Below are 27,559 nucleotides of genomic sequence, written 5' to 3' on the forward strand. Positions count from 1 at the left end.
TTTTTCTTATTTCCCCACATTGTACCAGCATTAATCCTATAACGGTTTCAAGTGCTTGTCAATACCTTGACATTTGCACAGAGTGTAATGTAGCGTTGGTTTTCCTTATTAAATGAAGATACTTACAGTAAAACAAAAACAAGAACCATAAAAACCATTGATGCAACATAAACGGACATTTCCCGGTATGGGGATTGCAAATATGTCACATTTGTTCAACCCTCTTGTCTTAGCAGTATTATTCTTACAAAATCTTGTAACGTAGAAGCTTGGCCAGTATCGATACTCTTGTGCATTACCACGCGGTCCTCGGCAGGTCAGAAGTGGCTATCTGGCACACTGGGAAAAAGCTGGATATGCCAGGCTGCACACTATGCCAGTATAAAGACGTAGCATGCAGCCGCAGACCTTAAAGTGCCAGGGCCGGCTCATGACTTCACAGATGTGAAATAGACTTTTCTGTTTATTCCTTTGCAACAAGTTAATTTAAAACCTAAGATTTAGTCAATACAAATGTTTACGCGGAATAATACACATGGCAACCAAACTTCTACATTTGGTGATATCTTGTGCGAACAAACCATCATGTCCTTCCTTTAAAAAAAAAAATCTTCTGGGAACTAAAAATATACAATTGACACAGCTTACAAGATATAAAAATAATTCTGTGTATATTTAAAGCCAATTAGAAATCCATTACTGGGATATAAGATGTTGTAGACAGAACAACAGAACACAAATACCATAGTACAATTAGGGGTCATATGAACACTTCTTAAACTGTTTTAAAAGTATTTTATGCTATAAAAATGAAACCAACAAGGAAAAAAATAGGCTCATCACAATAAACGTGACAAACATAGCCAAAGGAAAACAATGTGCACCCATCTAGCACTTAAGAGGGTTCATTTCCGTTTTCTTTATACAAATGGTCTGAAATAAAAAGGAAGTCTCAATGTGTTGGGCTAATCCCCGAGATCCAGAGTTCTGAATTTGTCCAGGTTGTAAAAAGACGCCTTTACTATTCTGCCACCAAAATATCTCCCATTCAGATCAACCACAGCTGAAACAGAAATAATAATGAAAGGCAATTAATATGCAATACAGAGTAACAACACAAATAAAATGGCATAATTTCCTAAAATTGCATATTCCCGATGCTAGAAATAATAATTCAAAGGTATAACAAACATAACAAAAATAAATCTCCAACTCCCCATGTGTCATCAGATAGATACATGCTAATATTGAACAGCGAATTGAAGAGAATTAATTTTGACTGTAGAAAAGAAAATAATTTAACCATTAAGGGATGATTATATGGTATATTACTAGTGAAATAGCTGGTATGTCATTGGCTAGAATTAGCCCAATGACAACTTTCTTTCCCTGTTTGCTGTAACAGTGCTTGCACCTATATAGTGACAGAACCTGAATACCCAGTAAGAAATTCAGGTATTCTCTTCCTGCTGTGTCAACAATGGTACCACTGGAAGCATCGGTTACTGTAGCAGAGAGCCTGTAAGGCCTCTGATCTCCCCCTGCTGCTTAAAACAAATAGTGTAATCAAGAAAGCAGGTCTCTAGAGGCTTGTTTCCAGGTAGGGAGGGGTAGACCACTTCCCCAAGGCATTACAAGGGTCTACACATTGGAGCTCTTCTGCAAAGTTGACTCAATGCATAATTACATCGATATGCACTATTAAACTGTATTAAAGCAGCATTAAACGGATTAAAAGGCAATAGAAGTAATATTGTCTCAGTCTAAGCGACTTTCTTACAATGCACATCACATCAAAACTAGTAAGTGATAAATGTAATTGATTACATGGCTTATTAGAACGCTGCTATTTGAGTGCCTCCCACAGAAACCTCTTGAACAAACAGAAAGGCTTTACATAAACCATGCAATTTACCTTTAATTGCAGATTCCACCCGTTCAAATTCCAAAAATATCCTCACTGCATCCTCGTCAGGTGCACCAGGGATCTAGAAACCATAGATGAATAAATGAATAAAGTTACACAACACGCATGCAAGGTGTGGAGACCGAAGAACCCTCTGTCCCTGAAGCTGTCTCTGGCAGCTGGGACGCAATTGCAGGGAGGAGTCTCTTTAACCCCTTCAGGACCGGGACGTACCTGGTACTTCCTGGTCATAGGTCACCGGTAGACCGGGACGTACCAGGCACGTCATCCCCAAAAACCGCCCCCCACATCGCCACAATCGTGATCGCGGGGGCGCTGCTGCTGCTGTCTGCCCTGGAGTCTGGTAACTGAATTGTTACATTGTATCAATGTAGAATGTGACTTATGCGCCCTTTCAGATCTGAAATTAAGATTAAACGCGACATGCGTTTCACTAACTGTCAGGGGAACCGAGGCTGAAGAAAGTCAGCAATCCCAGGCAACACTATTGTTGATGGAGATCTATATTTTTATCCTATTTACCAGTATTTAATTACTTTCTCTGTTCCAATTTTAATAGAACACTCTTAGGGTACATTAATAAAAGTTATGTTTTTTTCTAGTAATTTTGGGTCTTTAGTTCCTCAGTTTGATTTGGTGACTATTTCAAATTCAAGCTAAAACAACAAAACCACCACAAATGAATCTTTTTATGAGGGAATTAGGCAGGCTTGTGCTTCCCCTCCAGTAAACTGTCTGATCATATTATGCGCTTTCTATCTTACGTCTTTTTTATCAATGCAGCGTAAAGAAGTGGCTGTCAGAGGATGTTCAAATGGTATCCCGGTTTCCCATTTGCTTACTAAACAGGATATTCTTAATGGTCGGATAAATTCTCAGAAGAACACAAATATTATCATGCATGATCCCGAGGGAAAAGAAATCAGCATGTGTGATGAGATTACATTATAAAAACACAGCATTAGAATTCCTTGTACTACTAAACTTGTCCAACATTTCTTAGAAATACTTTGTTAATCTTGTAAAGGTTTGGCTCATCCAAAATATTTTGCTAATGGCTCTTGCCAGAAACGGGAAATGCTTATTTTTGTCTTGTTTTTTGTGATTAACCCTCCACAGTAAAGAACAAAAGTGTCAGAGCTTCTAAGGTTCTAAATTAAAGCTACCAAAACAGTTATCCATGAAACCAGTGTTAAAAACAATCCAGTCTTGGATTCCAGAGTGTGTGTTTTTTTTAATGTAAGCCAATTTAGTTTCCAACTTAAGGCTACTAACCTCAAATATTACGCATTTTCCAACTTTACCATACTTTTCACATTCTTCTTTTGTTTCACCTTCAAGATCCTCATCAACCTCACCTGCACCCACCATGTTCTAGAAGTTACAAATAAAAAGAATACAGTTATGCATAGTCATATAATAAGACAGATTGGCCAATAATTGGTTCTCAGAACATGTACAGATGCACAAAACTGCAAAGACATATACACAATAAAATGGACACATTTTAATCATAAAAACAGCTGAGTGGGGAAAAAATAATTCTAGCTGCATAAACAAGATTTAAAAGACCAGCATAAGCATTATCCTCTTACCCGTAGTAAAACCACCTTTGTCGGAAACTTTAACATTTCTGTTAGAGGGTTCGGTTCTGCTTTTTTTGATGTTTCCACTGAAAGGAAGACATGCAATTATTAAGTACAAGAATTTTTCGGTGGAAGATGTGCATAATCCTGACAGCTAGACACTATATTTTAAACGATATTAAACTATATATATATATATTTATTTTTTAAATCCTGTATTCGTAGTTTTGCACCATTGCACAAGTGCTACTATAACAAAACTGAAAAAGGTTTGTTAATTGAAAACTGCTGTACAAACCAGCATCTACGGGGCTTTAACAATACCCTGATTTATATGCTATTTTACAAAAAAAAAAACTTTATAACGCAGCTGGCTGAACATACAGTTTCCTAAAGGTTTAATTTTAATCATTTGGTTAGAGAAGACATCTGATCTGACTACATATTTTGTAAAAGATTATCAAACGTTGCGTGCTTTCTGCCTTCTATCTCAACGAACACCTTTTCCCTGCCTCAAAACAATAATAAAAAAGGCAGACATACCCTTATCTGCCACGTCTCCAACAATGATTTTTCCTCCTCTCTTGCTTGTCTTTTCAACAGACAGGGCAGTGCTCAGCCCTTGTTCATGCTTTCCAAGTCCCTGTCCTTCTCTGAAGCCATATTTCTGCATTATTTTGTGAGCAACGGTACCACTGCAAGGCAGAAAAAAAGAAAAACTGACTAATACATGTTCCTGCACAATAATTAAAGGATTTTTTTTCCCCAGGTATCATGTGCCAGTTAAAACACCTATTTAATTGGATATACATTCGGTTTCTGATTGCAATTAACACTAAATAGATTGCTGCAACACATTATTATTTGTTTTATAAAGCGCCATCAAATTCCGTAGCGCTGTACAATGGGTACATCACAAAAGGGCAATAGCTGCATTACAAGAGCAAGTGCAACCAATTTCAAACTGCGATGGGAACTACTAGAGACCCAAATTCATATACATTAAACATAAAATTTAATTTTTTTGCAATTTTTATCAAATACGAACGATAAAAAGTGTGAGATTTGCAACACAGTTGCTCCCGGAGATGTATTAATGGTCAGCCAGCCTATGTGAGCTTCTACTCCAAACACTGAGCTGTTCCTGCATACTACACAATATCATCAGGGAGTTTTTAACATTTAACTTTCCCACAAACACACAGGTTAGTGAATACAACCAGATTTTAGAGATGCTGCCATAGCAATATTACAGATGGAATTAAAATGCTGAGGAAACATCTTTATCACTGGGTATTATCTTATTACCAGTGTTCACAGCCCTAACTACCGTTAAACTACCATGACCAGGAGAACATCGCACATCAAACGGCTGGCCTAACAGTTACCCTTGCTACCATCTGCTCGCCACAGGATTGTCCTCTTCATTGAAAACCACACACAGAACAAGAGAAATTGAAACAAGTTGGTTATTCTCGATCAACTGGATGATCCATTAGTCTTGACCTGGAAACACGTTTGCTTACCCCATATTCGCAATGAAGGAATTACTAGGCATAGGTGGTGAGCGCGACCTCTCTGGTTCATCATATATAGGTGGTGGTATGGCGGCTTTCGCAACGGGAGGTCGGGGCCTGGGTTCATCATCATATTGCGGAACTATAGCTACACAACACAAAAATATATTTGTGAATTTAGAAAGACTGTACTTATCTTTACTACATCCCTCCCTTAAAACAAAAAGTGACCAGAAGAAACCTCTGTCTGTGAGGCTTATTTGCAGCAAGTTGTAGTTTCTACGAAATGAAAAATCTAATTAGAAGTAATAATCAGCAATACAAGGGGGCCGCCATGTCGGTGTTTCCTGTGTGAAGGTGTGCCCTGGCATGATGCTTAGTTAACATAGTTTTTGAACACATACAACGTATATCCCATTTGGGGCAACCATACTGCACAACTTGCTTCTATTTAGCATTTACAAATCTCCCCATGCCATGAGCATTCAAAATAAACAAAAGCTCATGTTGCTCATCAAACAGATGGCCGCATGCAAGTGTGGCCTTGGGTTTAAAAAGAAACCATACTTCCTCTAGTGGCATAATAACGCCATACTCTGACTGCAGTACTTACATTCTCTGTCCTTCTCCACAAGAGATGAGGGTGGTGCAATAGCCGCTCCCCCCATTGCTGTGAAATAAAAAAAACAAACCTGGTCATAACAGCATCTGAATGCAACTGTAATTCACAAGGGACAAGATATTTGTTCTTTAGGCAAAAAGAAGCAATCCGTTTGAAATCGGACATGTTTATTCTGTTTCACAAATGCAGCAAGGCTTATTTGCTTAATATAACATTCCATGCATTTGCGTGAAAATAAAACAGACTGAAGCAGCATCAAGAATTATGGGATCATCCGCCCTTGAATTGGGCCTCGAACTAATACGCCTGATGTCATGCAGCCGCATTGTAAGGATAAGCGAGGTCAATGTCTGAATTTAATTGTGGATGTAAATATTTAATCTCTTAATCCAAATCCTTTGAGTGAGCTCAAGCATTCTGCCTGTGCAGTCATTCAACACACACCATTCAGAAAAAAATATACAATATCACTTAGTGAAAGAGTTTTAACAGGGGAGAAAAAAAGTTACACAAAAAATAATAAAAACACAGAATTATATCGTACAGTTCCAGCTTTCTAACCAACAAATAATACACTTACTCCTCTTCCTCCTTTCTCTCTCATAATCTTCGTCTTCATCTGATTCAGGATCAGGTCTACGCGAGAACCCGCTTGCTTCATGCCTGTCCTTTCTCCTCCTTAAACAGAAATCATTTAATTAAAAATATGCATATTAAAAGTATGTATGCAAAATATAGGACAGAAACAGCAATATTGGGTGTTATCAAAGGGTTATAACTGTTACATTATTGCATTAGTATTTAGGACAATAGTTACTCTACGAAGAGAAAGCATAAATGTGGGTCATGCACCCCGCTGTACAGCAGTAAAAATGGAACATGGTTGCCCCAAAAAAGGCAGCTTTCCATTCAACAAAGCGGGTGTACACGCCAATAGCATCTACCTATTCAGCAGGTCTGTGCCACATGATATGAATGCACGTGCAAAGAAAAGATTATGAGCATTAAAACAAATCCCTTCCCTCATACAGATGGCTCAGCTACTAGATGATCCACCTAATCAAGCAGGACTGCCTCAATGAACAGCTGATCAGTTAACTTATATCGAAGCTGTAAGAGTAGCAGAAGAACGTGACTTATGTATAGATCACCAATAGTGTTGACGCCCCTGTAAGTTCATATGTACGTAAGCTCATCTTTTAAACAACCATTTTGGCATTGTTTTTACATTTTTTAGAAGAAAAGCTGTTTCTTACTTTTCTCGTTCCTCTATTTCTTTCTGTCTTTCAATTTCACGTTGCCTTTGTCTCTCCTCTCTCTGACGTTTTACCACTTTCTCATATTCATTGGGATACATGGGGTCATACTCGTCAGCTAAAGGAACCAATACATCGCCAGCAGAGAACCCAGTAGGCACTGATTCCTGCAGAGAAAAAATATTTATATTACGTATCTATATCATACATATATCTACAGCATTAATGTATTTAAAAATGATGCTAGCTACTTCAATAAACGGCTGTGGGGCTTATAGTTGGCTACCCATAAAAGATAATGAGATTGCAATTATAGACGTGTACTGTATCTATACACAAAATAGTCAATGCAGTTACAGTAGTTCCAAATGTTTATCCACTAAAAGGAATAGTGAATGTTTTATTGCATTTACTGAATATTTAGGTCCCCAATGCTTCCTGTGCCCTGCATAATAATTCAACATGAAACACGATACAGAACTGCCCTTTTTCAGCACCTAGCCTTTGAAGGAGACTTTCTGTACGCTGCGCTGAAAAGAATAGTAACACATACATACATACATACAGTCAGTTCCCCCCTGACATTTTTGTAATTATTTTATCTTTTCATGTGACAAGACATGGTGTACACACCTTTGTGAGATACTGTACATATATACATACATAAAGTCCGTCTCAGTGTACAATCCTGCCCAATTTCACTGATCATACCCAAGCATACCCCACCAAATTAACATTTTTCAAGAATACTTTATTTCTCCTTTCAAGCAGTTCTAGTTTGTTTGCATATTAAAATGTATTCTGGCAGATACAGTTTATCCATTTGTTCTATCTTAGAAAAATCTTTTGAACAAATGCCCTGATGTCTTTTCAGACTCCCTCAACAAAAGAATGGTTCAATCGTTATTCGATAGACTAATAAAAGTCTACAGAGATGTGCTCAAAGAAGAAACAAAAAAGGGTGTGAATTATACCATCTGACTATTTAAGTATACTGTGCATGGCTGTCTAGCGAAATGTGGGAAATGTAATGATACAAGTCAAGTAGAAACTAAGGGTTTAATTTAAGAAAAAACAGCAAAAATCATATAAGGAACTTCACTTGCTCTTCCCCAAGATAAGAAAACAAAACAATTAAGTACAATCAACGCAAGTAAAAATACTGTTGAATTGGGTAGCTTCAATCAGTAGAACTGGCATGTACTTGAAATGTTCCATGGACAAGTCTGCAAGCGATATTAGCAGGATGAATTTTCACTTTGGCCTTTTAATAAAACAGCCAAACTGGGCATACTGATAGGCTTTTTGTTTATTAGTAATAATAATAATAATACACATTATTGTTAAACAGGAAATAAGTGGTCACGCAAAATATGGGGTAAATAAACATTAGCGGTAATGTTCAAACCTTATGTGTGTTAATGCTGTGCGTGTTTCCAACCTTACCTTTAGCCCAGTAGCCAGATGTGGTGGGGTGTCTGCAATCTGCCTGTCATCAGCACCACTCCCTCGCTTGAGATCAATTACAGGAGCAAGTACAGTGCTCTGTTTGGCCCTCTGTGTCTGAAATGGAAACAATAAACGTTACAGACGAACAATACTACCGAGCAAATACACACATTATGATAACATAAAAACTGTCAACTGATCAGGTTAAAAAAAGGGTCTCACAATCCCAAAATAGTCAGAGGATCATTTCAGCTGCAGATAAACAGGAAGATCCTTTAAGCATGCCAAATGAACATTTCAGGGCCTCAACTTTAATATTCACCATGGGGCAAAATACCCTAACCGGATAGGAGAGATTATTCCAGAGGGTAAGTATGAATTAATTAGACTAGCCCATTGATGTACACTCAGCAAAACCGAGAAACGCTCTGACAGACACACTGGCTACTATTAGCCCAACTTCACTTGTACTCTTTGCCACATTGATGAAATTGAAACCTACTGATCACTCAGTTACCTTTGCTTGTGTAAGGGCTGCCTTCTTCACTTGCAGCTGTGACTGCAAGAGCTTGAAGTTTTTTGACCATCCCTCTGTTTTTGAATCACTGGTTTCAACGCCAAGATCATCATATAAAGACATTTTGCGATATCCTCAAGCTGAAAAACATAAGCATTGTAGTATCTTAACATAAAAGAAAAAGTAAAACAAAGCAGGTAATGCAATTTGGGAATGGGCTGCAGATCACAATGTTCTTTTAACGTTATCTTTATTAAGGTTCTTCATTAACTACAAACTTATGATATTATTAGTTATTAGGCATATAAGCGACATTGTAAGCGATCTGATAAGCGACATTACAAAACCCTACAGGTTTTTTTCATAAGTCAGCTAAAGGCTATAGTTCTGAATCCAGATGACTGACAGAAGTGCAGAATTTGTATGGTAGTATGTCACACAGCTAGATTTTCAAGAACATTTAAAAAGTACATTAAGGGAGATAGAAAGATCTTATAGAGCTGGCTGCTTCTACAAAGTAGAACCAAGAGGTTCACATGGAGTGCAGGATACAGAGTTTTACTTGGGGATACCATAAAACAGCCATAAATATAAACACATATTAAAGAACCAGTATAATGTATCAGACACTACACTATAGAGGAATGCCCTGCGATTATTTTAATATGCATTCTTCCAAAACAGTATACAAATAAAACATGTACCTGACCTAGTTACAGCTCCTACATTTCTTGCCATTGATTGGTTGTCTAGAACAGTCAATCAGCAACAGGAAAGTGTTCCCACTCAAATGAATTGGATTACTTTTTACACATGCGCACGCGGGTCTGAAGAGCGTTGGAGCTGACTGGAGGTAAGTATACTACATGCAAGGAGATGTGCTGGACAGATAGACTTATGTAGACATTTTCGTAGAATTCATAGCTGATGTCCTATATACTTTCAGTAAGGTGGTATATACATAAAATGAATAAACACCTAAAACAAAGGATTTCTCATAGCTGCTGTCAATTATAACTAGTAATTGAAATGTATATCACAGATATAGATAAAGATGAATCTTGTTTCACAATAAATTATACAGTTTCCATCAAACTGAATAAACTATGGGGTTGGGAAATCACACATGCTGGGAATATTACTTGCAATTACATTTACCTAGCAGATGGACGCCCCTTTCGGTATAGCTACGCTTTAATAATGATCCTATAGGCGGCATTAATGCATAGGATTTACAATTAGAGTCATAAGACTCTACTTCATAAGCATTCGAAGACTCGGTCTTTATAAAACACACGGTTTATTTTTAGAAAGCAATTCATTAATAGGCCGCAAACCTAAAGACACAACCGGAAGAAAGGACATACAATAACAAACACACACAAAATACACGCAAATCACCGCCACGTTCCAGAAACTAACCTGCACAAACCGCAAATCCCCCCATAAATTAAAAAAAAGAATTAATTAAACAGCCACAGCACAGTGCTTACAAAGCAGGGCGACAGGCATACCGTAAATCACATGCGACCGGCGTTCGAGACCGAGGCTTGACCCGCAAAATTGAGGCGCACACAGAGCGGACGTTGAGTAAATTAGCGGAAGTAAACGGAAGCAGGAAAACGCCATCTTTGATGCTGGCAGCGTGTATTCTGTGTTTTGGGTTTTTTTTTACATTCGGGAGGTAGTGTTCGAAACAAGCTAGCTCTTTTCTGTTTTGCGATATAGGCAAATGCACGAAACTATCCAATAACACGTTAAATCATCTCATTTTAATTTTATATCTACTTTTAACCTCAAGGTTTAATGTGTGGAGCGGTGTGAATGTAAATCAATCTGCTATGAAAAGAAAGCATGGAGAAACAGTCACACTTCTCCAATACTGGGACTAGTTTATTGTCCCTTGCTGGTCAACCACATTTTAGTAAATGACAGAATTTAAATATATCATCGTTCCAGCTTCTTGGAATTAGAATAGTTTCTAACTTTACGCCGGGATCTACTTAAAGGATTTAGAGAATGGAATACCTATAGACTATAACGAGAACCATATGTAAATAGTGAACTGCAGACAGACTCTAAAATATATGAGAATTTGGTACAGGTTTTCTCAAACTACTGTGTCAGTTGAGGGTCAGATTAACGCAGATAAAGAGTGCATTCTAGTTAATGACAATATAGTGCAAATGTCAAAAAATAATCGTGGAAGGAAACAGAAAAATGATTTGAAAATAAAACAGTGGCAGATAGATCGTTGGCACAGAAAGTCACCAAATACAGTTGCAGGTTCTAAGATTGAACTTAACGGAAAATATATCTTGTAAAGAATGAAAATGGAAAGTAATAGTAACATAGAAAGTGATGGCAGATAAAAACCATTGGGCCCATTCAGTCTGTCCAACATCTGAATACTTTCCTTAGTCCCTGTCCTTATCCTATATCTAGCTTAGCTTTATGCTTGATTAAATGTCTTCACTGTATTAACAAAATGTGAATGCCCATAGAGCATGATAGAAGGGGGAAAAAGTCTGGTTCAGACAAATCCCTGCGACCTGTTTCATAGACCTATACTCTCCAGGTACATTCATAGGTTCTAAGAATGGAATTATGGCTCTTGTTTGATCTCACTAGTGCAGGATAGGATATTACTCTGAGCAATATGTGTTTGTGGATACACCCCAACATTTCAAGCATTCCGAATTGGGACACTTGGGGAGTCTTGCAAGAGGTGGGGAGATACTGGAACTGGGTGTGGCTGTAGGTGTAAGTCATTTGCACACCTTACCCGATGAAAACTTTTTGCGGCCCTCGGGTGCAGAGCGTCATGATTTGTCCACATGGAAGCTGCAATGGAGGTCTGAGCTCCCAAGAGCACAGACCTCCATGGATTTTACAGATCCCTAGGCCGGTCAGGGGAGATTCTGAGAAAAGAGTTTTAAAATGACGAATCAACAATATGTATCTACTTAACGGCATTTATTTGTAGTACATTTTCAAATAGGCATATTGTTTTGATTAGCTTTCTATTGATAGTGGAGCAGACAATGCTATTGAGTGTATATGATACGGTGGACTTTTTTTTACTTTGGAGCAGGATTCGCTTTAGAGATGTCCACTTTGACATAAGTGTATTTTATTTGGTGGCTGTTTTTATGTCATTGATGTTCATCAGCAGGAGTTATCACTAGGTGGCACTCATATTCAAAAAATGTACCGGTTCGTGAAATGCTTAATACTTGCTTAAGTCATATACTTTATACGTTTCATCTGCTATATAATCTATAGAAACTGGGAGGGAAATTAGTCAGAGCTAAAGCTACATATAGAGGGTTTACGGGAGTAACTAATGGTGTTATAAAGTTTAGGACATAAGGATCAGCATGGAGAACCAGCACTGACCTGGCCACTTAGTCATGACTATGTAATGCTGACATACCACATATCTAGGTGGTATCTAGGTTAAGGTGACCAGATTTTTAATTGGCATATGGTAAAAAAAACATTTTACAAGCATATTTTCTTCAAACTTTATATGCAGTGTAGTTGGTTTATGTTTATGAAGTGATTGTATGATATATATGTTATTTCTCACATTTTGTCCATGAGATAAAAAAAATACTTCTCAGAATCTTTTGTAAAGATTGAGAGTATCATGGGTCTGATGCCAAAGATTTTGGGCCTTTTCACGCAAATAAATAAAATAGAATCTAAACTCCTCGCCATCCATGTGTACTGGATAAAGATTACAGTGGGGGAAAAAAAGTATTTAGTCAGCCACCAATTGTGCAAGTTCTCCCACTTAAAAAGATGAGAGAGGCCTGTAGGTACACTTCAACTATGAGAGACAGAATGGGGGGAAAGAATACAGGAAATCACATTGTAGGATTTCTAATGAATCCATTGGTGACTCCACTCGTTACCTGTATTAATGGCACCCGTTTGAACTTTTTATCAGTATAAAAGACACCTGTCCACAACCTCAAACAGTCACACTCCAAACCCCACCATGGCCAATACCAAAGAGCTGTCGAAGGACACCAGAAACAAAATTGTAGACCTGCACCAGGCTGGGAAGACTGAATCTGCAATAGGCAAGCAGCTTGGTGTGAAGAAATCAACTGTGGGAGCAATTATTCGAAAATGGAAGACATACAGGACCACTGATAATCTCCCTCGATCTGGGGCTCCACGCAAGATCTCACCCCGTGGTGTCAAAATGATCACAATAACGGTGAGCAAAAATCCCAGAACCACACGGGGGGACCTGCAGAGAGCTGGGACCAAAGTAACAAAGAATACCATCAGTAACACACTACGCCGCCAGGGACTCAAATCATGCAGTGCCAGACGTGTCCCCCTGCTTAAGCCAGTACATGTCCGGGCCCGTCTGAAGTTTGCTAGAGAGCATTTGGATGATCCAGAAGAGGATTGGGCGAATGTCATATGGTCAGATGAAACCAAGGTAGAACTTTTTGGTAGAAACTCAACTTGTTGTGTTTGGAGGAGAAAGAATGCTGAGTTGCATCCAAAGAACACCATACCTACGGTGAAGCATGGGGGTGGAAACATCATGCTTTGGGGCTGTTTTTCTGCAAAGGGACCAGGACGCCTGATCCGTGTAAAGGAAATAATGAACGGGGTATCGTGAGATTTTGAGTGAAAACCTCCTTCCATCAGAAAGGGCATTGAAGATGAAACGTGGCTGGGTCTTTTAGCATGACAATGATCCCAAACACACCGCCCAGGCAATGAAGGAGTGGCTTCGTAAGAAGCATTTCAAGGTCCTGGAGTGGCCTAGCCAGTCTCCAGATCTCAACCCCATAGAAAACCTTTGGAGGGAGTTGAAAGTCCGTGTTGCCCAGCGACAGCCCCAAGGAGATCTCTAGAGGAGATCTGCATGGAGGAATGGTCCAAAATACCAGCAACAGTGTGTGAAAACCTTGTGAAGACTTACAGAAAATGTTTGACCTCTGGCATTGCCCTCAAAGGGTATATAACAAAGTATTGATATGAACTTTTGTTATTGACCAAATACTTATTTTCCACCATAATTTGCAAATAAATTCTTTAAAAATCAGATAATATGATTTATGGACTTTGTTGTCTCATTCTGTCTCTCATATTTGAAGTGTACCTATGGTGAAAATTACAGGCCTCTCTCATCTTTGTAAGTGGAAGAACTTGCACAATTGGTGGCTGACTAAACACTTTTTTGCCCCACTGTACATCAGTGTGAGGCAGATATTATAGGATAGAATCTTATGTGATGGGATTGGGAGTAATCAGGTCACTAAAAAGTAATCAGGCCACAATTTAGTGCCACTAATCCTTTTCAATAAAGTATGGACATTGAAATAGAGTAAATAAGACAAAATCTTTACTTTTCCTCTCACTGGTTTCTTGGCCTAGAAAGTTTTGTCCTCTGAAGTGACTACAAATTCAGGAGGGTGTTTCATCTCTGAATAAGTAAAAATTAAAGTAAAGTGTCAGGAAAACAGATGACACAAACCAGGACAGGCTCTGGCACACCGACAACCAAACCCACACACCAGGACTGGCTCTGCCACACCGACACGCAAACACACACACCAGGACAGAATCTGCTACGACGACACACAAATACACACACCAGGACAGGCTATTCCACACCGACACCCAAACCCACACACACCAGGACAGGCTCTGCCACACTGATACACAAACACACACACCAGGACAGGCTCTGCCACACCAACACCCAAACACACACAATCAGGACAGACTCTGCAACACTGACACTTGGGATGCAACAAAATGAAAATTCTGGACCGAAACCGAAAATTCAGGATTCACTTGGCGGAAACCGAAAATGACCCCCCACCTTTAAAATAAAATAAAAATAACCACACTTTTATTAAAACACACCAAAATTGGACAAAAAAAATCAATAACTATATAAATATATATATATATATATATATATATACTTGTTAACAGCAATCACACTCCTATCATACCCAGGCAACAAGTACATGCTGGAATCTGGGTATCCCTGGACATGATAGGAGTGTGATTGCTGTTAGCTCCTGGTGTGTGTGTTTGTGTAAAAGTTCTAAACTTCTATGTTACCGTTTTGTGGTTGCAGTGGGCCATTTAGAAAGGGAAGGAATATGACAATGAGTTCACTGTTCACTTACCCAAGTTTTGTCTAAAGGCTGTCTTGTACAGCGGGCAATTACTTTCAAGGGATCCATGTATAAAGTGGATATAGAGGCAAAAAGTGATTATTGTTGACCTTGTTGGCATGCGCCTACCCAGAATCCCTTGTGGTTGTGGCAGCACCATGACATTTCTGAGGGAAAAACAAGCCTTCTGGCTTGTCTGGTGTCTGTAGATGAGTGTTTAATAATGCTTCTACTACCCCCTTAATTTTAAGTGGAAGGGTTTTCTCCACCTTTACCCACCATAACTTATGTAAAGATATATATATATATATATATATATATATATATATACACACCAAAGAAAGACCTACTTGGCCTGACAAAACAATATATCTTTTACATGGTTAAACTGAATCAGGGGAGGAAGTTATGATTGAAAACAAGATAGCAAAAGTGCTAAAAACCCTTCAGTCCTTAAGTGTAAAAATAGAAAAAATGAGTTAAGCAGTACAAGAAATCCTTCTCAGGTACTAGATATTGTAATGTATGTCAAAACATGTCAGATAGATTTGACTGAGAAATGTGGAAAATGTTAGTACTTTATTAAAATGTGTAGAGATAAGTTGAATCTTTGTTATTTAGACAAACTTCAACCTTTTGTCTAAATCTTTCTTTTACATGCATACAACTACATTTTTATACTTTTATATCTAATATATTTTAAAATAAAAAGTAGATATTCAAAGGTTTTAACAATGTTGCTTGTAAAATGGTGCAAAGAGGTCTGGGGTTAGTTTAATTTTTTAAATTAAACAATAGTTAAGCAATACAAAATGGCTATATGTTCTGTGTTTATTGAGATATTATTGAAACATAATATGCAACTTCCTTTTGAATTCAGTCTTCCCTAACTATACCTATGAGAACTAAGGACTGAAAGAAGCAGTGTTGTATCCCCAAATACCGTTCCTACCGTTCTTTAGTACGTTACTGTATACATGTTTTTATGTTCAAGGAGATAAACCTCCTTGGGATAGGGGCATTGCCTCTTCCTCAAGTGCCCCTCCCATCTCGTGGCGCTTGGGGCAGCTGCCCCTAGTGTTCCATGGAAGTTATGGTCCTGACATGTGAAATGGAGTGGCACAGATATGTGGTTTGTTGGCAATGTTTGGGAATATGTGGATGCTGTGTGTCACGGACTGGGTCCAAGCAGATGACTGAAAGCACCCAGTCTGTGACACATGGCTGCAGGTAAACGGCCAGGAGTTCGCGGAGTGGAGTTTGCACCCGTCTGCCCTTCCAGTGGGCCTCCGTACCCGTCTGCCCTTCCAGTGGGCCTCCGTACCCGTCTGCCCTTCCAGTGGGCCTCCGTACCTGTCAGCCCTTCCAGTGGGCCTCCGTACCGAGCGTGCCCTTTCCGGTGGGCAACCTGCCATGTTCCTGATTTGCGGCCAGCACCCCACTATGGACTCCCAGTATGAGTGCCTGCATCCGGGCTACCCTGGTTGAGTATTCTCCAAGTGGGCAACCTGCCGTGTACCCTGAAAGAGGGTTTCCTGAGTTGCGGCCAGCGCCCCACTGTGGACTCCCAGGATGAGTGCCTGCATCCGGGCTACCCTGGTTGAGTATTCTCCAAGTGGGCAACCTGCCGTGTACCCTGAAAGAGGGTTTCCTGAGTTGCGGCCAGCGCCCCACTAGTGGACTCCCAGGATGAGTGCCTACATCCGGGCTACCCTGGTCGAGTACCCTGCAAGTGGGCAACCTGTCGTCTGTCCAGCAAGTGGGTTACCTGTCGTCTGCCCAGCAAGTGGGTTACCTGTCGTGTCTGCCCAGCAAGTGGGTTACCTGTCGTGTCTGCCCAGCAAGTGGGTTACCTGACGTGTCTGCCCAGCAAGTGGGTTACCTGTCGTGTCTGCCCAGCAAGTGGGTTACCTGCCGTGTCTGCCCTGTCAAGTGGCTTATCTGCCTTGCCTTCGTCTGGACCTAAAAGTCAGCTAGAGACAACTTCCTCATTCCTGTTCAGACATTCTGATTCCTGTTTTTGGAGGAGATTGATCTACTAGCGGCAGTTCCGGTCATCGAAGGACTCCTACGTGTTTCAGACTCCGTATGCTGGTTCCTGGGTTGACTTGTTTCCTCCGTTCTTCTGTCTGAGAGCGGGCCTTCCTTCTATTGATGTTTCTGTTCGCGTCCGGAGGCCGCTCATTCGGAGGGGGATACTGTCACGTTCTGCCCAGGCTGCATATCTGTCTTGCTTTAGTTTCCCTGTTTTGCTTCGATCCATTCCTGGATTTCCTTTTGCTTTGTTCTGATCTTCCATTCCTTGCTTCTGCTTCAGCTCTTTGCTTCAGCTCTGTTTCCTTGATGAGGTGTGCCCCACCTGTGTGTTCTGTTTGTCTCAGCCTTAGGTATGTCTCAGTGCTGTGTGTTTGGTTTACATGTTTGGTTTGTTTCGTACTACTGTCAGCAGGGATTAGCGTTAGGACCCACCGTCATTGGAGTACTTTGGCGTAGTGGTGGGCTAAGCATACTATGGCCATATCATGTGACGGAATCTCCAATAGTTATCAATCAGTCTTAGGCTAGTTTCTGTATTCATGTTTGTTTGTATCTTATGTACCTTTGCCCTTCTTCCTTGAATCATCTGAGGATTCCGGTTCCTCTCTCCTCTCCCCATGTCCCAGTTAATATGTCCTATCCTTGCTTAAAGGAGAAGCGTCCGAGGGTTCCGGCTCCTCACTCCTTCCCCTGTGTTCCTTGCCTTCTTCCCTGTCCTTTGTTGTGCCCTGTATCATGTATATCTTGTCTAGTAATGTTTATTCCTTGTCTGGTTCACTGTAGTGCCCTGTAACATGTATGTCTTGTCTGGTTATGTTTCGTGCCTGGTCTCCCTGTCCCTTGCTTGTTATGTTTCTGCTATACCCTTTGCTTAGCTTCCATACTCCCTGCCTGCAGCATCCTGCACGTATTCTAGTGATATGTTTCATGCCTGCTCCAGGGTGCCTACAAGATTTCGCTTTGTTCTGGTCTTCATCCACTGCCATATCAGGGCGCTGGTGTTTGGCTGCACAACCCTAGGTGCTCATCACCTGGGTGAGTGTGGTCACCCTGCAACCAGGCCCTGTCCAACTCCACTACTGCATTGTGACTCCTGCACACAATCTTTGGGCGCGCTGGGTCCTTTAAGTCATCTGCTTGGACCCAGTCCGTGACACTGTGTAGTTGCTGATGTTATTAATCGCAACTGGTACAGCACCTGCAGACCTCAACTCCCATTATCCGCAGCCTATTGAATGCAAGAGACTCCACCCTTTAGGGCTGCTTAAGGCTTCCCTGACTCACCTTTGCTCTTATGGTATGGTTTTACCTTGCCAATGCACCTTGAGGCAGTAGCCACCAGGGCCGGCCCAAGACATTGTGCTGCCTGGGGCAAAGTGTGAAATGCTGCCCCCCTGGTGCGTGAGTGCTGACGCGATGCCTGACGTCACCGCACTCTCTGGGAAACGCATGCTGCCATGCGAGAGCTGACCTCTAGAAGACGCTCTGTGCAGCGTGCATTCGTCCGCAGAAAAGCTATTAATAGCTTGCTGCTGGCTGCAGCGTCCTAAAGCATTTCTTGGGGCGGCAAAGTGCAGACTCTTCAAAAGTGCCACCTGGGACAATTGCCCCCACTCTGCTCCTGTTCTCATTATCTATCCTTCCTCTCCCTACCTTCTCATTATGTACCCTTCCTCTCCCTACCTTCTCATTATGTACTCTTCCTCTCCCTACCTTCTCATTATCTACCCCCTCCCTATTATCTAACCCCTCCCTCCCTATTATCTAACCCCTCCCTCCCTATTATCTACCCTATCTCCCCCCCCTCTGTACTTCACTTACCTTCCAGCAGTCCTGCGGCGAGAGTTTCCCTGCTCTGCTGCGGTGCGTCATATTCCAGCGCTCAGCATTACAAGCCGGCACCGAAACCGAGCTAGAGGGCTCACAGAGGAGAGAGAGGGGCGCCGAGCGGTTACTGACAACTTGATAAGCGAAGACCACTCGGCGCCCCTCCCTCTCCTCCGCTTAAAAAAAAGACGGCGCTTGGGGCCCTCTTCAAATGTGCCGCCTGGGGCAATTGCCTCACTCTGCTCCATAGCAGGGCCAGCCCTGGTGGCCACTCTGCCCCTTTGCCTTCCTGCTCCTTGACTCATTGTCTATTTGGACAAAAAAGAAAATTGATTTTTAGTATTAAAACATCAGTGGAAACTACTAGATAATTGAAGACACAAAATAACCAAAGCACAATAATATAAGGATGTAAGGACTGGTGACTAAAGTGTTTACACCTTATTTGAGGAGATAGGTCTATATTAAAGTTAAATGAAATGTTAGTGTACTAATGAAAGTTTCCTTTAGAGGGAGCAGAACTGTGTTCACTGCATGAGAAGATCACATGCAAAGCAACAAGGTGACTTCACAAGGTAACACACCCTCTGAGAGTGCAGGTTTCATAGACGACAAAGGAAGGGGTTCTTTACAGTAAATACAATAAAGGTATGGAATTCACTGCCAAGGGAGGTGGTGTTATCAAATACATTAGATGCCTTCAAAAGGGGTCTGGATATTTTTTTAGAAAGGCATGATATACAGGGCTATAAATAGAATAACTTTAACATTTTAGAGCTTCTTCATCCAAGGAGAAATCCATTTGCCTCTTGGAGCCAAGAAGGATTTTTTTTCCCCTGATTGCAGAATTCGAAATAGCTTAATTAGGGTTTTTTGCCTTCTTTTGGAACAAAAATAGGAAGGTTAGGTAGAAGGGTTGAACTTGGTGGACTTAGGTCTTTTTTCAACCTTATGAACTATGTAACAAATATGTAACACACACTTCAGTTATAATTTAATAGTCCCCTGAAAACAAATAATGAATGCTGTTCCATATACTTGGCTGAACGTAACGCCTGTGATTAAATGCGACATTAGAAACATCATTCTTACTTATGTTACCTGCCCAAACCCACCACAGGAATAATTCTTTAATCATGTAAATATTTGTCTCATTCATTTTTTTTGTTTGGAGCACTATAGGTTACTGTGCTATAAACTGAAACAGCTTCTTAAAGGTTTCTGTGTTTGTATTAAACGTGAGACAATAATAAAACAGAGCTACCAAGGTTTCTTTGATTAACACTACTGGGGACTGTGATGTTTAACTTAATGTCTAAGTGGGGCATCACCTTTATGGTTATCTTTTCTACATGTTAGCAACGATTTTAAAACTATTTCTTTGCATCTAGTTTCAGTTTCTTGTTTGAAGTTCCACTACAGTTCTATTTGGCTTCTCCCTTTTTAAAAGTCAGTTATTTTTCCATTGTAACATCTCTTCTGCTTCCTGTGCCAGTGATATTTGGATCCATACAAGTACAATAACTAAATATGCTAGAACACATGCTGTATATTCTATATCTCAGTATTTGGTGTTAGCATGTGTATGTGTATAGTGTGAGAATGAGGGGTGTTAGAGTGTTTTTTGCATGTTAGTATGTATGCATGGTGGAAAAGAAAGGTTATAAAAAACTATTAAACTATTCTTACTTTGTAGCATTTTTTCATACTATATATATATATATATATAACTTAGAAAAAATACAGATTGCCAACTTTCAGAAGTTTCAGGGTTAGGGTGCAAATTTAATATATACATACATATATTAGGGGTAGGTACACATTCTTAAATTTGCACCCTAACCCTTTCTGAAAGTTGGCAATCTGTATTTTGTCAAACTTTGACACGTGTGCTTTTTAAATCTTCTAGAATAGATATTGCAATATTTCAATAGGAGCACAAACTACATGATGTTTTATTCCTATGCAAGATTATTATCAAGATTATTAATTGATGTTTTTCTGTATTATTTTGTTGAAGTTTCTAGTTTATTAACCATGTATAAACTGGAAACATATACACAGATAGATATGTTTATATTTTCTAAAATATTATTACAATATAAAATAAATTAAAAATCAATTCTGGTATATAAATTAGTGTATCTATTAACAGTTTTTTGGATATATTATTATTTATTTTAAAAATATATGTATTCATCTATAAATAACAATGTGAGTATAGAGTTTGTGACAGCTATATTCATTTATCATCAAGGTTAATAAGATATATTTGTTTGTGAAGGCTAAATTTGAAATATTCATGCAATTCACTAATCATGCTTTCTATTTTGTACATACTGTAAAGATCCCAAATCTGAAACATATGTTTTCAGGTATTTTGCTGTATTTTTACTTACAATATTATAATTGTCAAACTAATACTTCCAAACTTTTATTTTCATTATAGAGCAAGATTACTATATACAGTACATTGTCAGCTCTCAACATACTAATACTTATAGTAAATGTTATTAGTTTACAAGATACTCTAAGGATTCATTCTTCAAAACAGTGCATAAATTATTTATGCTACAGTCTTTCATATCCCATGTTTGTTACTACCTTGTCAAAGTCATAAAACGGAAGAAATCGGGAGGTATAATCTACCCATGTGGCTATTGCATTACTTTTCCCACTTTGCACATTCCTTTCTTTATTGAAAGAATATAAAGGATATGTTCTAATTCTCCAAGTACATTACAAATTGGCAACAATGACTGCTGTAAAAATAATGTAGTGATGGGCAGTAGAAATTGTACAGTTTGTGTATCATCAAATGTTACTGTTGGTGCTTCTTTCATGGCACATATGTAAATACCCAATATATACATCATCAACTGTAGAATATTCCCTAATTATATCTCTGATAAGTACTCTGTAAAGTTTACATCCAGTTCTTTAAGCTGATTACAATAAAAAAATAGATGTATTCTGGACCTAGTATCATTTGTTCTTTAAATACCACTGACTCCAGTACTCGGGTTTCTGAAACTATCTCACTGGAAAAGGAGTATCACACTGTCTCTTACTCTAACCACTTCCTATCATATAGGGTATGTAGTCACATCTCACAGTGTGATTTCCTGGCAAAAAAAAGGCAAAAATAGTACCTGCGCATTGGGTAGTTTTTTGTGCCTTATATACTATAGGCAGGGACATGATCAGAAAGTCATTTGTCCCAATGGCTTAGTGAATGTTCAGCTACTCTTGGATAAGAATATACGGATCCAAAAGTGAAATACAGCTTTCTAAAATGAATTGTCTACTGATCTTAGTTGTACTGACAGCTTCATTAATTGCCACATCTGAACCCAAGAAAGGTAAGTGTATAATGCATCTGGTCTATTCAGTACCCAAGAGATAGATCTTCAGATGCTAATATAAAGGAACTTCACCGGTTGGCAGCCAGAATTTAAGGACAGGATCACTTGAATTGTAACTATTATGGATGTACCTGTCAATTTTACCCTTAGACAACAACTCTGTGCACAGAGGTTGTGACAAAGCACCACGTTAGTACCTCTGTTGCTAAAACAAAGTTTATTTTTATCATGGAAAATTGATGTATAAGTATATGCAGCCTATATAATGTATATATTTTTTTTACAAGGTTTGCATCTAAATACAATCTATTGTATTGAATATACTTCCACCACTAACTCTCTTGCCTCCTCTCACTGATTGGATAGTTATTTCCACTTTTTTAAACATTGGGGATTTTTTTTACAATAGGTCCAGAAAACACAGTAATATGATAAGATATATCCTATTAATAACCCATTGTGGACTGGAATGAATTATTAAGGGTATTTTAAAACTGATGAACCATTATATACACAGGATCTTTTATGCATAGTTATTATAGCACATATAATATAATTAGGTGAGATTGGTTTTCATCTCAGCTCACCTACAATGCATTTATTGTGTAGTGAACTGACCCTATATACCTGGCAACATTTTATCGCAATACTTATGATGCCCCAGCTTGTTTTCATTTATTTTATAGAAATATGAAATTTGATGTCAGATAAGAACCATTTGACCCATCTAATCTGCTCATTTTACCTGATGTAGAGACTCAGACCTTAATCAGTCCTTGGTCTTGTCGTAGATTTAGGATAGCTTTATGCTCCCAAGCACATTTAAATTTGTTTGCTGTATTAATATCTACCACGTCTGATGTGAGGCTGTTCCATTTATCTACAACCTACTCAGTAAAATAAAACTTCCTAACATTACATCTAAACCTCCGACCCTCTAGTCGGAGTATGGCCTCTTGTTCTAACATGTCTCCTATAAAATTAATTTCCCTCCTGTACTTTGTTAAATCCCTTTAAGTATTTAAATGTTACTAACCACAACCTGTATGTTTCCCAAATTGCTTTAGTCGATTCAAAACAGTTTTCCCTTCTATTGGGAAAAGAGTGCAAGTGGGTTTCCCGGTCACCTTATGAACTTTTTATATGGAGAAATTAAAATGTAAAATATACTTAAAATGTGTAAAACGTATTGAAGGCTGTCCTGTTGTCCGTTACAACTATACATTGTCTATTGAAATATGGTTTATAAACTACTTACCAGTATACTTTGCAAAACACAAGGTAAAAACAGATGTTTAAGAAGAGATAAATATTATGCTGGTCATGACTCATATTGCAAGTAACATAAACCAGCTCTATGCCTCGGCAAATGTTCTCTTTCCATTTAATCAATTTCCTTAGAGAGAGAGAGAGAGAGAGAGAGAGCACGTCCTTCTGTACTGAGAAGCTTGTGATTGATCAAAACCCTAAACCACAAGGTATCAGATTAAAAAAAAAAAAAAAAAACATTTCATCTTTTTTCTGTTTTCCTTTTAATGGGAAATCTCAAGATTGAAACACTGATGTGTCACTAAACTCATTAAAGGTTAGTACCACAGGTGTGTGTTGAATGACTACTCCATACATACATTGTACAGTTTTGTGCAAAATTGTACATACAATGTAAAGTTTTATTACAGTTGAGTGAAATATATTAAAAATAAATTGAATATTATGAAAGGCAAAGTATAGGGTTTACAGGTTGACAATATCAATCTGTGAAGCTGAAATTCCAAAGATACATTTTTTGCTGTGTGTGTGTAATACTGCAGTGCGTAAAAAATTATATTCTTGTCATTGATTTATTGACAATTTCCTCCTGGGGTTGTCGTTCATATGTTTATTTTCAGTGGAGAAAGTAAGTGAACCTTTGTATTTAATAACCGGTTGAACCATACCTTTGCAGCAATAACCTCAAACAAGCATTTCATGAGGAATTTTGGAGTATTCTTCCTTTCATAAGTGCTTAAGCTCAGCCATATTAATAGGATGTCTAGTGTGAATGGATCTCTTTAGGTCATTCCACAGTATCTCTAATGGGTTAGGGTCTGGGCTCTGACTCGGCCACTCCAAAAGGTTGATTTTAGTTTGTGTAGTAGATTGTGTAGTAGATTTACTTTGATTTTTAAGGTCATTGTTCCACAGCATTATGCAACTTCTAATAAGCTTCAGCTGGCAGACAGCCACCCTGACATCATCCTCTATGATAACTTGATAAACTTGGGTATTCATTGTCCCCTCGATAATGGTGTGCTGTCTAGGCCCCGAGGCAGCAAACAAGCTCTAAATCATGATGCTCCCTCTACCATACTTTACCATTGGGATGATGATTTCATGTTGGTATGCTGTGCCCTTTTAACTCCATATGTCGTGCTGCATGTACTTCCCGAACAATTCAACATTTGTTTCATTGATTGTCAAGGTGCTCTTTGACAAACTTCAGCCAAACTTCCTCTGTAGTGTCCTGCTATGGACTCCATGATTGTTCAATGTTTTAAATATGGTACACTCATGAACAGAGATGTTAACCTGTTCCAGTGATTCCTTCAAGCCTTTAGCTGTCGCTCTAGGGTTCTACGTTGTGCCCTTAGAGTAAGGTGACCACACGGTCTCCAGTTTCCGGGGACAGTCCCCAGATACAGGGCAGGATTAATGTTCGCTTCCGCAGGGGCCCTGCAACTTACCTCATGGGAAGCAGGAACCCAGTGGAGTCACATGACTTTACGTCACGTCGCATGACTTCGCTCCATTCCTGCTTTCCCTTGGAGGGCAAGAGAAGTTGTTTGCACGGATCTGCAGTTCAGGTAAGGGGGTTGGGGAGGAAGTATGCGTGATTGAGGGAATGAATGAGTATCTGTGAATGATTAGTATCTTAATGAATGTGTGTGTGTGATAGCATGCATGTGTAAGTATGGCACAGGGAGGCTGTAAGTGCATGTATTGGCTGCTTCTACATGATAGGAGTGTGATTGCTGTATTAAATATATATGATTGTTAACAGCAATCACACTCCTATCATGCCCAGGCATGCCCAGATTCCAGCATGTACTGGCTGACTTGGCATGATAGGAGTGTGATTGCTGTTAACAATTATATATATATATATATATATATATATTAATTTTGAAATATTTTGTCCAATTTTTATGCTTTTTTTACTTTTAATAAAAGTTTTGGGTTTTTTTTTAAAGATGGGTGGGTCTTTTTCGGTTTTGGCAAAGTGAAATTCAGAATTTTTGGTTTCAGTCCAGAATATTCATTTTGGTGCATCCCTAGTGTCGGTGTGGCAGAACCTGTCCTGGTGTGTATGTGTGTGTGTGTTTAGGTGTCGGTGTGGCAGAACCTGTCCTTGTGTGTATTTGGTCATCTGTTTTCTGGCACTTTACTTACTGTAGGGATAAATTGAACTATTACATTTTTACTTATCCAGAGATAAAACGCCCTGCTGAATTTGTAGTCACTTCAGAGGACAAAACCTTCTAGCCCCGGAAATCAGTGAGAGGAAAAGTGAAGGTTTTGTGTTATTAACTCTATTCCAATCTGCATATCTTATTAAAAAAATGATTAGTGGCGCTAAATTGTGGCTTCCAGAGTCCCGTTGACTTTTTTTTTAGTGTACTGATGTACCCCCAAACCCATCACATAAGACTCTATCCTATATTATCTGCCTCGCACTGATGTTCTCTTTATCCAGTGCACATCGATGCCGAGGATTCTGTCTATTTTATTTATTTGCATGAAAAGGCCCCAAATCCTTGGCATCAGGCCCATGAAACTCTCAATCTGCCCAAAAGATTCTAAGAAGTATTTTTTCTCATGGACAAAATGTGAGAAATAACGTATATATCATACAATTACTTCACAAACACATACCAAATACACTGCGTATATAGTTTGAAGAAAGTATGCTTACAAAATGTTTTTTACCAATTAAAAAAAAATTCCATGGATTTAATTTTAAAAATCTGGTCATCTAAATCGGAGGTTTAGATGTAATGTAAGGAAGTTTTATTTTACTGAGTAGGTTGTAGATAAATGGAACAGCCTCACATCAGACGTGGTAGATACTAATACAGCAATAGATGCAGTACTAAATCATCTCCATTTAGAAAGAGTTTATTAACTGTGGACTGATGAATAAAAATTTTGAAATTATGTTGTAAGCCTTTCCATCTTTATGCAAATCAACAATTCTTGATTGTAGGACCTCTGAGGTTTATTTTTTTGTGAAATGTGATTCACAAATCTCAGATGCTTCCTGAGAAAAGCAAACTCAATGTTTCAGTTTTTCGTTTTGTGAGTCCAGGTTTGCTAATTCCTTAATCCAGGAATTAGCCTAGGGGTTCACATACTTTTTCCACCCCACTCTGTAAATGTTTGAATTATTTATTCAATATAGACAAGAACAATACAATGATTTGTGTGTTATCAGTTTAAGTAGATTGTTTGTCCATTATTGTAATTTAGATAAATGAGTAATTCCAAAGGGTTCACTTACTTTTCCTTGCTACTGTATATCCATTGAGTTACAGTGTAACAGGTACTTTATAATTTACTCTCCATTTCCTTTTTTTCTCTTTTTTTTGTGTTTCCTGGTAATTTTTTTTTTTTTTTTGGTTGGACACAGGGGTGGATAATGCACATTGAGCATGGCAGGAAAAGATGCGTTTCTGGCATTGTAGGTGTGACGGGACTGACCTGTACCCCGAATGGGTACTCCCGCCAAACATTGCTTCCTCCTGCCGGGACACCAACAATTAACCCCTTCAGCGCCAGGCAGAACCAGCGTTGTAGATAGAAGGGGGGACGTTGCTGCACCGGAGCTGCGTTGGCACTGTGGCTATCCGAAGCTTAGCTACACAGTGTGGCTATTGTCCTGAAAAGGACGATACAGGATCATAGCAGCCCACCCCAAGCATCAGGCAACACTCATGTTGAGGTGAAAACAGGACTTCTTTTATTAAAACCAACTACAGAGCTATATATACACAAGTAAGAAAAGGGGCAAGACAAATATCACATGATCTAATTACCATGTCAGAACAGAAGTAATTAGATCAAATCCTGCAGCACAATATCCGGGGGAAGGACAGAATGACATGAGACATAAATAATTACATTCATTGGGGACATAGACGTGGAATGATGATAGACATATAATCAGAGGCGTATCTACTGAAAATAGCGCCTATGGCAAGCACTGAAATTGCGCCCCTGTCCAAAATTAACAATTGCACTCCAAATGCCAAGTTT

The 27,559-nt window shown here is 39.1% G+C and overlaps 2 protein-coding genes across 2 annotated transcripts in view; one reads left to right on the top strand and one right to left on the bottom strand.

The window, feature by feature from the left end:
* Nucleotides 1–445: 445 nt before the first annotated feature.
* Nucleotides 446–10,448, bottom strand: RBM17 (RNA binding motif protein 17). Its single transcript, XM_053465421.1, has 12 exons — nucleotides 10,389–10,448; nucleotides 8,875–9,014; nucleotides 8,355–8,471; nucleotides 6,909–7,075; nucleotides 6,233–6,330; nucleotides 5,644–5,700; nucleotides 5,040–5,178; nucleotides 4,057–4,208; nucleotides 3,523–3,599; nucleotides 3,203–3,301; nucleotides 1,916–1,988; nucleotides 446–1,063 (listed from the first exon to the last, which is right to left on the bottom strand). The coding sequence occupies exons 2-12, from the start codon at nucleotides 8,995–8,997 to the stop codon at nucleotides 966–968; spliced, it is 1,200 nt and encodes a 399-aa protein (XP_053321396.1). The 5' UTR covers nucleotides 8,998–9,014; nucleotides 10,389–10,448; the 3' UTR covers nucleotides 446–965.
* Nucleotides 10,449–22,089: 11,641 nt separating this feature from the next.
* Nucleotides 22,090–27,559, top strand: part of LOC128492747 (uncharacterized) — a 38,737-nt gene continuing 33,267 nt past the window's right edge. Inside the window, exon 1 of the mRNA XM_053465426.1 lies at nucleotides 22,090–22,264. Coding sequence (XP_053321401.1) covers nucleotides 22,138–22,264 — 127 coding nt within the window. The 5' untranslated portion in view covers nucleotides 22,090–22,137. The remainder of the gene's footprint in view (nucleotides 22,265–27,559) is intronic.

The sequence above is a fragment of the Spea bombifrons genome, chromosome 4 (assembly GCF_027358695.1).
Source record: "Spea bombifrons isolate aSpeBom1 chromosome 4, aSpeBom1.2.pri, whole genome shotgun sequence".
Taxonomy (NCBI): domain Eukaryota; kingdom Metazoa; phylum Chordata; class Amphibia; order Anura; family Pelobatidae; genus Spea; species Spea bombifrons.

Coding starts and splice junctions, on each gene's coding strand:
- RBM17 (XM_053465421.1), bottom strand. CDS start 8,997: ATGTCTTTATATGATGATCTTGGCGTTGAAACCAGTGATTCAAAAACA. Junction 8,472..8,874: donor CAGCCCTTACACAAGCAAAG/GTAACTGAGTGA, acceptor TTTCCATTTCAG/ACACAGAGGGCCAAACAGAG. Junction 3,302..3,522: donor CAAAGGTGGTTTTACTACGG/GTAAGAGGATAA, acceptor TGTAACTTCTAG/AACATGGTGGGTGCAGGTGA.